At 36.1% G+C, this 12,573-nt stretch overlaps 1 protein-coding gene across 1 annotated transcript in view; it reads left to right on the forward strand.

Annotated features, from left to right (window-relative positions):
• ABCB7 (ATP binding cassette subfamily B member 7) overlaps window positions 1-12,573 on the forward strand; it is a 133,793-nt gene that overhangs the window by 82,977 nt on the left and 38,243 nt on the right. Inside the window, exon 4 of the mRNA XM_043895839.1 lies at window positions 8,348-8,467. Within this exon, the coding sequence (XP_043751774.1) occupies window positions 8,348-8,467 (120 nt within the window). The remainder of the gene's footprint in view (window positions 1-8,347; window positions 8,468-12,573) is intronic.

Consider the following 12,573-nt stretch of genomic DNA (forward strand, 5'->3'; position numbering starts at 1 on the left):
TTTTTTATGTCCTGCTTTTAACAAAGCATCTTTTAGTATATTTAGATAAACTTATTAGTATATTTAGATAATTAGTATATTTAGGTAGTATTTAGATAATATTAGTATATTTAGATAATCCTATACTGATGTAGGGGCTTCCCTCATAGCTCAGTCGGTAAAGAATCTGCCTGCAATGCAGGAGACCTGGGTTCAATTGCTGGGTCGGGAAGATTCCCTGGAGAAGGAAATGGCAATCCACTCTAGTATTCTTGCCTGGAAAATCCCATGGACAGAGGATCCTGGTGAGCTACAGTCCATGGGGTCTTAAGAGTTGGACACGACTTAGCAACTAAACCACCATACTAATTTAAATACCTAAATTAGTATATTTTGATAGATACTAGATATTAGTATATTTAGATAAAGAAGCATCTATTAGTATATTTATTTTTATAATCTTGTACATGCATGCTCAGTCATGTACTACTCTTTGTGACCCTGTGGACCATAACTAGTAAAGTAATGCTCAAAATTCTCCAAGCCAGGCTTCAGCAATATGTGAACTGTGAACTTGCAGATGTTCAAGCTGTATTTAGAAAAGGCAGAGGAACCAGAGATCAAATTGCCAACATCTGCTGGATCATCGAAAAAGCAAGAGAGTTCCAGAAAAACATCTATTTCTGCTTTATTGACTTATGCCAAAGCCTTTGACTGTGTAGATCACAATAAACTATGGAAAATTCTGAAAGAGATGGGATTACCAGACCACCTGACCTGCCTCTTAAGAAACCTGTATGCCAGTCAGGAACGAACAGTTAGAGCTAGATGTGGAACAACAGACTGGTTCCAAATAGGTAAAGGAGTACACCAAGGCTGTACATTGTCACCCTGCTTATTTAAATTACATGCAGAGTACATCATGAGAAAGTGTGGGCTGGATGAAGCACAAGCTGGAATCAAGATTGCCAGGAGAAATATCAATAATCTCAGATATGCAGATGACACCACTCTTATGGCAGAAAGTGAAGAAGAACTAAAGAGCTTCTTGATGAAAGTAAAAGAGGAGAGTGAAAAAGTTGGCTTAAAACTCAACATTCAGAAAATTAAGATCATGGCATCCGGCCACTTCATGGCAAATAGATGGGGAAACAGTGGAAACACTGGCTGACTTCTTTTTTGGGGCTCCAAAATCACTGCAGATGGTGATTGCAGCCATGAAATTAAAAGACGCTTACTCCTTGCAAGGAAAGTTATGACCAACCTAGATTGCATTTTAAAAAGCAGAGAGATTTCTTTGCCAACAAAGGTCATCTATTCAAGGCTATGGTTTTTCCAGTGGTCATGTATTGATGTGACAGTTGGACTATAAAAAAAGCTGAGCGTCAAAGAATTGATGCTTTTGAGCTGTGGTGTTGGAGAAGACTCTTGAGAGTTCCTTGGACTGCAAGGAGATCCAACCAGTTCATCCTAAAGGGGATCAGTGCTGGGTGTTCATTGGAAGGACTGATGTTGAAGCTGAAACTCCAATACTTTGGCCACCTAATGCGAAGAGCTGACTCATTTGAAAAGACCCTGATGCCGGAAAAGATTGAGGGCAGGAGGAGACGGGGACAACAGAGGATGAGATGGTTGGATGGCATCACCAGCTCAATGGACGTGAGTCTGACTGGATTCTGGGAATTGGTGATGGACAGGGAGGCCTGGCATGCTGCGGTTCATGGGGTCACAAAGGTCGGACACAACTGATCAACTAAACTGAACTGAACTGAATAAATACATGAATAATGCAGAACTTAATATAAGGACTACTTCCCAGATTTTCCTTGACATTTTATCCCCAATAATGTGGGGAAAGTCTTCCAATTACTTTGTAAATTTTTCCATTAGATATCTACTCAGCTTTTTCTTATCTTTTGACCTAGCTTTTTATCAAGCTACTGTTATCCCTAACAGTGAAAGCATTAGCTCATTTTTAAGTGTAAAGATATCTTCATTGATTGAATGCTGTCAGAAGCTAGTAGTATTAAAAGAGAGATGAGCATTTACTAGAGCAGTCAGAGTCTTTGATATAAATATTGGCATAATCAAGTGAAGTAGCAACTTAGGATATTAAAAATTTGGAGATTGGGGAGAGAATGGAATAGTAAGCCCTCAAACTTGTTAAAATGAGTTGACACACAGACCAGTGTACAGGAATACCTGGATGACATGGAGAGGCTGTTTTGCAGCTCTGATAACATCCATCATCAAGCAGCCTTGTGATCTTTATTTGATTTCTCAAATTTACCTCCTTTGGGATAGAGTTTTCACTTACTGGCCATTGCGAATATAATTCAACTTCCTAGTTTTTTTTTAAATTATAACTATTAAATTGACTTGGGTACAACTCCATCTCATAGAATAAGCCATTTTTTTCCTAGGGCCTTTTCACTGCCAGATGAGTTCTTCATTGCAGCTTCAGACCAACAGAGCCTAGAAAACAAACCTTGAGGTATAGAGAAAGTAACAGTAATTGCAAAGCTTTTCCTGACAATTAATATATCTTTCCCCCTCTACCTGTAAATTCATTATACTTATATCTCCAATAATGTGGGGAAAGTTTTCCATGTACTTTCTAGATTTTTCTGTTAAATATCTACTCAAGTTTCTTATCTTTTGCCTGGCTTTTATCAAGCTACTGTTATCCCTGAGATTATTGAAGTAGTGGTTAAAATTATTCCTTTAATTGCAGTTAGTTATCTTTAGCTTGGATTGAAAAGACAGTTCTTTGGACAGTTTGCTTCTCCTCAAAATTGTGGGCATTTCCAAATTCTCTGCTTAATTAGTTTTTAGGGAGAAAACATTCAGCCTATGACCCACATTTATACAAAACAAGTAGCATCCAAAAATTTTTGGTATATTTTTCTTCCTTTCCATACGTTTTACCCTAACTCGTTTCCTTCTAAACAAATTCCCTTGATTATGTAAGAACATTTCTTGCTATTGAAATTTAAGAATGTCTCTAAAACTAGAATTCATATATAAATTCATCAACTAAAGAAAAAGTGATTCTGTTGTCTTTATCAACAGATCATTTTCTCTTTTCTTACTCTTTCATTTTCCTATCAGAGACTAGATTGCTCTGCTCCCTTTAAACAAATGGACTTTTGGTAGAAAAAAAATGCTCTTGCTTCAGTGCTGGACAGCCTTTTCTGGTGAGAAATAAGAAGTTACTGACTTGAGAAGCAAAATGTGTTCAATTTATCAATATACGGTTATCTTTAATATCTGAAATTCTACCAGGTGAGCTACTCCAGGTGTGTTTTAATTTTTTTTAATTGTCCTTTTTGTGTTCTGTCTACATGGGTGTTAGCTGTAGGTATTCACTTACAAGAGCTTCCCTGATAGCCCAGTTGGTAAAGAATCCGCCTGCAATACAGGAGACCCCGGTTCAGTTCCTGGGTCAGGAAGATCTGCTGGAGAAGGGATAGTCTACCCACTGTAGTATTCTTGGGCTTCCCTTGTGGCTCAGGTGGTAAAGAATCTTCCTGCAATGCAGGAGACCTGGGTTTGATCCCTGGGTTGGGAAGATTCCCTAGAGAAGGGAAAGGCTACCCACTCCAGTATTCTGGCCTGGAGATTTCCATGGACTGTGTAGTCCATGGAGTCGCAAAGAGTTGGACACTACTGAGCGACTTTCACACATAAACATTCACTGACAACACTTATGACTGTGAGCAACTGTATCTTTCCCTCAGGTCATCCTGTTGAATTGAGCACTGCTGCATATAAGCAGTACAATTTGTGGCTTTCTAGTTATACCCTATTGGGTCAGGTGCTTCCGATGTTTCGTTCATGTTTGTTTTTGGCATACTGTGCTACGATTGCAGTTTCAGCTCCCCCTGTACAAGTAGATATTCCTTTTATTATTTTTCTTATCTGCCCAGACTCATAAAGCTTATTAAACTGTATATTAATACCAAATAAGTAAATATTTATAAATCTGTGCAAAGTTGTGATAACTTAATAAATCAAGCATTTATGTATTCAGAATTTTCAGATATTAAAGATAACTGTATATTGGTAAATTGAATACATTTAGGTATTCTTCTTGGAACTTGTCCTTATGTGTCTAAGAACAGTTAATTCATTAGTTAAATAAATATTTATGGACATTGTGTCTGTTATGAATTAAGCTTCTTTCTCTGACACCTGCTGTTTTGTTTTTGTCCACCTTGTTTTCACTTACTTTCATCTTTTCTTTGACAGCTTTTTGATGTCTCCAACCTTTTCTTCCAAAAATGCTTTCTAGGAAAAAAGAATAGGTACAATTTTGTTACCATTCCAAGATCTTACTGAGCCAGTTTGAGTTCTTTCTTTTGTTACTCTTGTGGTTTTATTCTGAATCTAATTGTTTCTCTCTATTATGGCTAGCTAATGCCAGTATATAGTTGAGACCTTTCTAAAAACTTTTATTCCTCATACTAATATAGTAGTAGTTTTCTAGTTTAATGGGGCTTAAAATATCAGGTTTGTGTTTTGAATTTGAGGCTATCTAGCTATGGCAGGAAGGCCACATTGCATATGTTAGCAGGGTAGGAAAGCAGATTGACTGCTACTTTTACAGGCCTTTTTAATGGTATTTCTATAGCATTCATTTTAGAGAATTTTGTTGTCATGATACATAATTATCATGGTTATTTTTTTAAATGACTTTTAAATTGTATTTATTGTAAAAATTATAAACAGAAAAGTTAAAGAATTTCATAACTAAACAAGGTTTAAAGAAAAACTACATTGATTACTTCAGGAATTTTGACCCTTGAGAAAGAATTTTCTTTTCTTAAGAAAATTGGAGTTTTTCCCCCATACTGTAATTACTCCTCACATGGTGTGTTTTCAGATAATTCAATTTCTTATCATTCTTCTTGACCATTTCCTACATTTTCACCTTTCTTTAATAATATGATCTTAAAATGGTGTATATGCTATTTGTGTTGCTCAGTCTGAAATGAAAAGTTTAGTTGATGTGAAGATTATATCTGATTCAGTCTCTAAGCTGTGACTAGTCTTTTTTTAGCTTAGATAATCTTTTGTCTTTCAAGATTACCATTGGGTGTCCAGTATGAATTAACTGTGGTAATTTTGAATGGTGGTGTATTTCAGGATCCATATTGAAGCCTTCAGTTTTATTTTACTCTTGTGCAGCAGTAATAAGTTGGTTTAAAATACTTTAAAATATGCCTCAGCCTCTGAAATGGTTGTTTGAATTGGCCTGTCCTTAAAAAAAGACATTATTTTCCAAACTTTATAGTTGATTATCTACACTGCAACTGAAAGGCATGTACTTATAGCCTAATGGACTCATAATGCATGATGACACAACTTCAGAACCCATTTTGTTGAATGAAGTGGTGACATTTTATGCACTATTAAGCCAACTAGGATAATTTTCTTGCTCTTGGCCATAACTTCTCTGTGTCCTTATTGAAGAAATTTTTGGGTGTGTTGTAGACGGTTTTTGACAGGAAAGAGTGTTTCTAAAGATATATGGAAACAAGGCCTTTTTTCCATTATTCCACCAAGAAAAATACGACAGATGAAACTTATGAAATGGGAGAGTGGTTGAAATGTCCCAGTTTGTGCTATAACACATTAAATTATTTTTATTTAGTAGTAGTTCAATTAGAAACATGAATTTTGAAATTACAGCCTTATTCCATTTTTAAAAATACCCTACCAGTTATGAAAGCTCATATGTGTGATTATATATGTGTATAAAATAAAGCATTAATAATTATACTCTCAGCATTTCCTGTCTTTGTAACACAGTTTATTTAAACCAGCTTAAGAAGGTAGTCTTGTTTTCAATAAATATGGACAGTTTTGCTTCTTTTACTATTTACTCCATAAACTGAATAAAAGAGACTAGAAAAATAGTATACTGAGCCTTGGATAAAATAACTATAATATAAAAACTGCCCTGTATAATATGTTGTCCTGGGTTTATGTTGACAGTTTCCCCTGATTCTTTGCTGTGCAGATCTACTTGAAATTATCTAACTCTTCACTCTCAAAATGAATTACATTTTCTTCTTATTGTATGTGAACTACAGAAAATAAGAAAGCAAAAAGGAATATAAAAAATCATCAATGATTCCATCTACTCAAGCTTCTAATGTTAACACTTTAAGGGTATTGCTTTCCAGACCCACTTGTATGCATGTGTAAAACTCATACACATATGACATTTTTTCCACTGAACATACATTTCATACTACGTTTTTTCACTTAACATGTTTCTATTTCACTGTATATATTTCTGAATGGCTATATTTTGCTGTATGCATTCACTGTGACTTATTTACATAATTCCCCATTGTGCTCATTTAGTTTAAACCCAGTTTTTTCCCTATCAAAGCAGCATGCAAATAAACATCCTTATAGCTAAATTTTCATGTCTTTGTTCAATAAATATTCACTGACTGCCTACTGTGTGTCAGCCATTGTATATAGTATTGAGTTACAACACTGAGCAGGAGGAGAAGAGGGTGACAGATGATGAGATGGTTGGGTGGCATCATCGAGTCAATGGACATGAGTATGAGCAAACTCTGGGAGATAGTGAAGGACAGGGAAGCCTGGTATGCTGCAGTCCATGGGGTCACAAAAAGTCGGACCCAACTGAGTGACTGAACAACAACAGTGAGCACAAAACACAAAGTTACTACCCATGTGGAATTTACATTCTAGCAGGAGAGCAGTTAATCAGGTAATCACATTGCTGTATATATAGTTTATAACTGAAATGGATTCTCTGAAAGAAAAGGAATACTGTTCTGTGAGAGAATAGAGCCAAGGATCCTGACTGGGATTAAGGAAGAAGACCTCTGAGGAAGTGCTGCGTGAGCTGGCAGTTTTAACTAGTTGGAAGGAGTTGAGGGCGAGTTGGTATTACAAAGAGAGAGAGATTATTCCAGACAAAGTGAAAGGTATTGTGCAAAGGCCCCATGGCAGGACAGATTATAGTCTATTTTGGGAGCTTGAAGAAAGGTATAATGTGGCATGAACAATGATATCAGTTGTATAAGATATGACTAAAGAGGTAGCTAGGGGCCAGGCCAAGCAGAGCCTTATAAGCCATGTTATGGACTTTGATCTTAATCCTAAGATTGACAGGATGCCATTGAAGAGTTTTAAACTGAGAACAATATTTCTTTGCAGGCTGAACTAATTGGACAAGGAGCAGAGTGGATGGGAGGAGATCAGTTAGGAGATTGTTGCAGTGGTTTGTGTGAGAAATGGTGATAGATTACATTTGTGGTGGAAATAGAAAGAACAAGACAAATTCAAGAGATTTTCAGGAAGTAAGATTGATTCAACTTGGAGAATATTCGTATGTTTTTAAAGCATTAAGTTCCCAGAAGTGGAATTCTTGACATAAAGGGCAGAATTATTTTCAAAGCTTAATGGCAGATATCAAATTACTTTGCAGAAAGATTATTTCAGTGCACTCTCCCATTAACAGTTATTAGAGTACCTATTTCTGTACACTTTCACCAACAATGAACATTAACTTACTTTTCTTTTTTAATATGTTTTCAAGAAATTGAGTAGATACTTCAAGTTTTAAAATGGGGATTATTTCATCAACTAAAATAATATAGTAGTTTGAGAGTGTACACACACTGATCTTATTTTGGCTTTGAAAAGTGTGATTTTGATTCTTAATATTCTGTTTCCAAATGCTGAAACTAAAATAAAAAGATTTATTAATGGGAATGTTGCCTTGGGAACTTGGGAAAAAGAAAAATGTACAGTAGATTTAAGTCAGATTAAGTATGACTTGAAACATATGGTTTTGTTGAATTTTTTAAATAATCCTAACCCAACTTCTGTTCTATATAGTCAATCCCAAGACTCGTACTTTACTAAACACTGTATTGTAACTTTGCTCTATCATGAGTTTGGACTTGGGGTTCCAAAATATTTTATATAAACATACAGATAAAGAGTGTGTGTATGTATGTATGTGTGTGTGTGTATAAGATTTTGACCACGAAGATGAAAATATAGAAATGTTTCTTAAATTTTATATATTTTGATAGCTTAGTAGATAAGAAGTAAATGTATAGTACATGAATAACTTTTTGGCAATATGAGGATGGCTATAGCTGAAAGTAAGAAATAAAGAGAAATAAGTAACTTTTGAAAATCTGTTGAATTAGTTTCAGTTTAAAGGATATTGACCTTAGATTCAGAATAAAAGTTATGTTTGTGATGTTTTTTGTATTTTCCTCAAATATTTATATAATTCTACATTACTAAACTATACTTATATTTGAATGACATGTTATACTCTCTGCTTTGTTCTCTCTTCCAACAGTTAAAAGATGTTGATACTCGGAAAATCATAAAAGCAATGCTCTCTTATGTATGGCCCAAAGACAGACCAGATCTACGAGCTAGAGTTGCCATTTCCTTGGGATTTTTAGGTGGAGCAAAGGTAAGAATAAGAAGAATTATGTTTTGTTTATTGCTATAGCTATGAAATACCATGACATTTTCTAATAATGAAGCTCAGACTGAATAAGCCACATATGGAGTAGTATTTTCAACATTTAGGACCCTAATTTATGTAACTCTTCTGTGCAGTCAGCAGAAAATTATATGCTAATGTCTGATTTATCTGTGGATCAGACTTGTAACAGCCTCATTTTAATGGAATTCACTCCTGAAACCACTGTAATATGCAAGATCATTGGATGTAACAAAGCAAAAGAAACTATAAAAGAAGCTCATCAGAGTCCTTTGGCTCTTATTGATACATATTTCTGGTAAGCTTAGTTCTCAGTTCCTAGAAAATTGAGAAGAGGATGAAGACATTTTAGGTACATTGATAGTCATAAGTGATAAACAGCAGTGTGACATGAAGGGGGGAAAAGGAAAAAAATAGAAAAACTTAAAAAAAAAGGCCAAAAAGCCGGGCATTTTGGTACAAGACCTTGATGCAAGGAATGATCGAGGGCAGGAGGAGAAGGGGAAAATAGGATGAGATGGTTGCATGGCATCACCAACTCAGTGGACATAAGTTTGAGCAAACTCCAGGAGATGTTGAAGGACAGGGAAGCCTGGCATGCTACAGTCCATGGGGTCACAAAGAGTTGGACAAGACTTAGCGAATAAACAACAAAAAGACACCTCAATTCATCACTGTGCAGTAACACATTTTAATAAGGCAAAGTTAAGATAATGACTGGGTTTTTAAGAAAAACTCTCAATTAATTCAGATTTTAAACTCAGTGAAGTCTATTATCTTTAGGTACAATAATAGTCATTTGTTGTTCAGTCTCTGATTCATATCTGAGTCTTTATGACCCCATAACTGCAGCATGCCAGGCTTCCACGTCCTTCCACTGAGTCGGTGATGCCATCCAACCATCTCATCCTCTGTGGTCCCCTTCTCCTCCTGCCTTCAATCTTTTCCAACTTCAGGGTCTTTTCTAATGAGTCAGCTCTTCGCAGCAGATGGTCAAAGTATTGGAGCTTCAGCATCAGTTCTTTCAATGAATATTCAAGGTTCATTTCCTTTAGGATAGACTGGTTTGATCTCCCTGCAGTCCATGGAATCCAAGTCTTCTCTAGCACAATAGTTTAAAAGCATCAGTTCTTTGGCCTCCGGCCTTCTTTATGGTTCAGCTCTCACAACCATACATGACTACTGGAAAAACCATAGCTTTGACTAGACGGACCTATGTCAGCGAAGTAATGTCTCTGCTATTTAATACGCTGTCTAGGTTTCTCATAGCTTTTCTTCCAGGGAGCAAGTGTCTTTTAATTTCATGGCTGCAGTCACCATCTGCAGTGATTTTGGATCCCCCCCAAAATAAAGTGTCTCACTGTTTCCATTGTTTCCCCATCTATTTGCCATGAAGTGGTAGGACCAGAGGCCGTAATCTTAGTTGTTGTTGTTGTTTTTTTATAATGTTAGTTTTTTGAGTGTTGAGTTTTAAGCCAACTTCTTCACTCTCCTCTATTACTTTTATCAAGAGGCTCTTTAGTTCTTCTTCACTTTCTGCCATAAGGGTGGTGTCATCTGCATTTCTGAAGTTATTGATATTTCTCTCAGCAATCTTGATTCCAGCTTGTGCTTCATCCAGCCTGGCATTTTACATGATGTGCTCTGCATATAAGTTAAATAAGCAGGGTGACAATATACAGCCTTGACGTACCCCTTTCCCAATTTTGAACCAGTCTGTTGTTCCAGGTCTGGTTCTAACTGTTGCATCTTGACCTGCATACCAGTTTCTCAGGAGGCAGTTAAGGTGGTCTGGTATTCCCATCTCTTTAAGAATTTTCCACCATTTGTTCTGATCCACAGAGTCAAAGGCTTTAGTGTAGTCAGTGAAGCAGAAGTAGATGTTTTTCTAGAATTCCCCTGCTTTTTCTATAATCCAGTGGATGTTGGCAATTTGAACTCTGGTTCCTCTGCCGTTTATAAATCTACCTTGAACATATGGGAGTTCTCGGTTCAGGTACTGTTGAAGCCTCACTTGGAGAGTTTTGAGCATTACTTTGCTAGCATGTGAAATTACTGCAGTTGTGTGGTAGTTTGAACATTCTTTGACATTGCCTCTCTTTGGGATTGGGATGAATACTGACTTCTTCTAGTCCTATGGTTGCTGCTGCTGCATTTTCCAGATTTGCTGGTGTATTGAGTGTAGCACTTTCACAGCATCATCTGGATTTTGGATTTTAAATAGCTCAGCTTGAATTCCATCACCTCCACTAGCTTTGTTCATAGTGATGCTTCCTAAGGCCCACTTGATTTTGTACTCCAGGATATCTGGCTCTAGGTGAGTGATCACACCATCATGGTTATCTGGGTCAATAAGATCTTTTTTGTATAGTTCTTCTATGTAATCTTGCCACCTCTTAATATCTTCTGCTTCTGTTAGGTTCATACTATTTCTGTCCTTTATTGTGCCCATCTTTGCATGAAATGTTCTCTTGGTATCTCTAATTTTCTTGAAGAGATCTCTAGTCTTTCCCATTCTATTGTTTTCCTCTATTTCTTTGCATTGATCACTTAAGAAGACTTTCTCATCCCTCCTTGCTATTCTTTGGAAGTCTGCATTCAGATGGGTATATCTTTCCTTTCTCCTTTGCCTTTTGCTTGTCTTCTTTTCTCAGCTATTTTGTAGGGCCTCCTCAGACAACCATTTTGCCTATTTGCATTTTTTTTCTTGGGAATGGTTTTGATAAGCGCCTCCTGTGCAATGCCATGAATCTCCATCCATAGTTCTTCAGGCACTCCGAATATCAGATCTAATCCCTTGAATCTATTTGTCACTTCTACTATATAATTGTAAGGGATTTGATTTAGGTCATACCTGAATGGCCTGGTGGTTTTCCCTACTTTCTTCAATTTAGGTCTGAATTTGGCAATAAGGAGCTCATGATCTGAGCCACAGTCAGCTCTTGGTCTTGTTTTTGCTGACTGTATAGAGCTTCTCCATCTTTGGCTGCAAAGAATATAATCAATCTGATTTTGGTATTCACCATCTGATGATGCCCATGTGTAGAGTCGTCTCTTGTGTTGTTAGAAGAGGTTGTTTGCAGTGACCAGTGCGTTCTCTTGGCAAAACTCTGTTAGCTTTTGCCCTGCTTCGTTTTGTACTCCAAGGCCAAGTTTGCCTGTTACTCCAGGTATCTCTTGACTTCCTGCTTTTGCATTCCAGTCCCCTATGATGAAAAGGACATCTTTTTTGGGTGTTAGTTCTAGAAAGTCTTGTAGGTCTTCATAGAACTGTTCAAGTTCAGCTTCTTCGGCATTAGTAGTTTGGGCATAGACTTGAATTACCGTGATATTGAATGGTTTTCCTTGAAAATGAACAGAGATCATTCTGTCATCTTTGACATTGCACCTTTGACCATTGTTTATGGTGATTTTACTTTTTCCTTAACTTTGTTCTTCCATGTCCCAAATTGTACCTTTGGATGTTAAAATTAAATGATTTCAATTCCCTAATGATATACAAGTCTCTGTGAAAATTCAGGAGTTAAACAGATTATTTATATATATAACTTCAAGTTTTTCATCTAGTTAAGAAAAAAGTTTTGTGAGAATAAGTTCCTTTATTTCTCTTGAACTTAAATTCATGGATACTTTGTAGTTATTTCATATTCATTTGTCATATGGTTATAATTTAGTAAAAATAACTAGTTTCTTAATATGAAAGTTCATATTGAGTCACTTTTTATGAAATACAATATCATCTAGCTTTATTTTTAGATAATTCCAGCCCCTAAGGGAGCTGGATGTAGTGTGACCTGTGATACTGGCTTTATTTTTAGTATACATGCAATAAAATATACTCTGTTTGATTTATAGATCTATGGTTTTTACCAGGTATATATTTGTATAATTACTGTCACAGCATGGCCCAGAAAAGTGTTATCATTCCAAAAATTCTCCTTTTTGCAACCCATTTGTAGATATATCCTCTTTAGACCCCTAACTGCCAGTTATCACTCATTTGTTCTCTATCACTGTAGTTTTGTCATTTTGAGAATACCATATAAATAGAAAGATAAAATATATAAGCTTTT

Source organism: Cervus elaphus, chromosome X (genome assembly GCF_910594005.1).
Source record: "Cervus elaphus chromosome X, mCerEla1.1, whole genome shotgun sequence".
NCBI classification, from domain to species: Eukaryota; Metazoa; Chordata; class Mammalia; order Artiodactyla; family Cervidae; genus Cervus; species Cervus elaphus.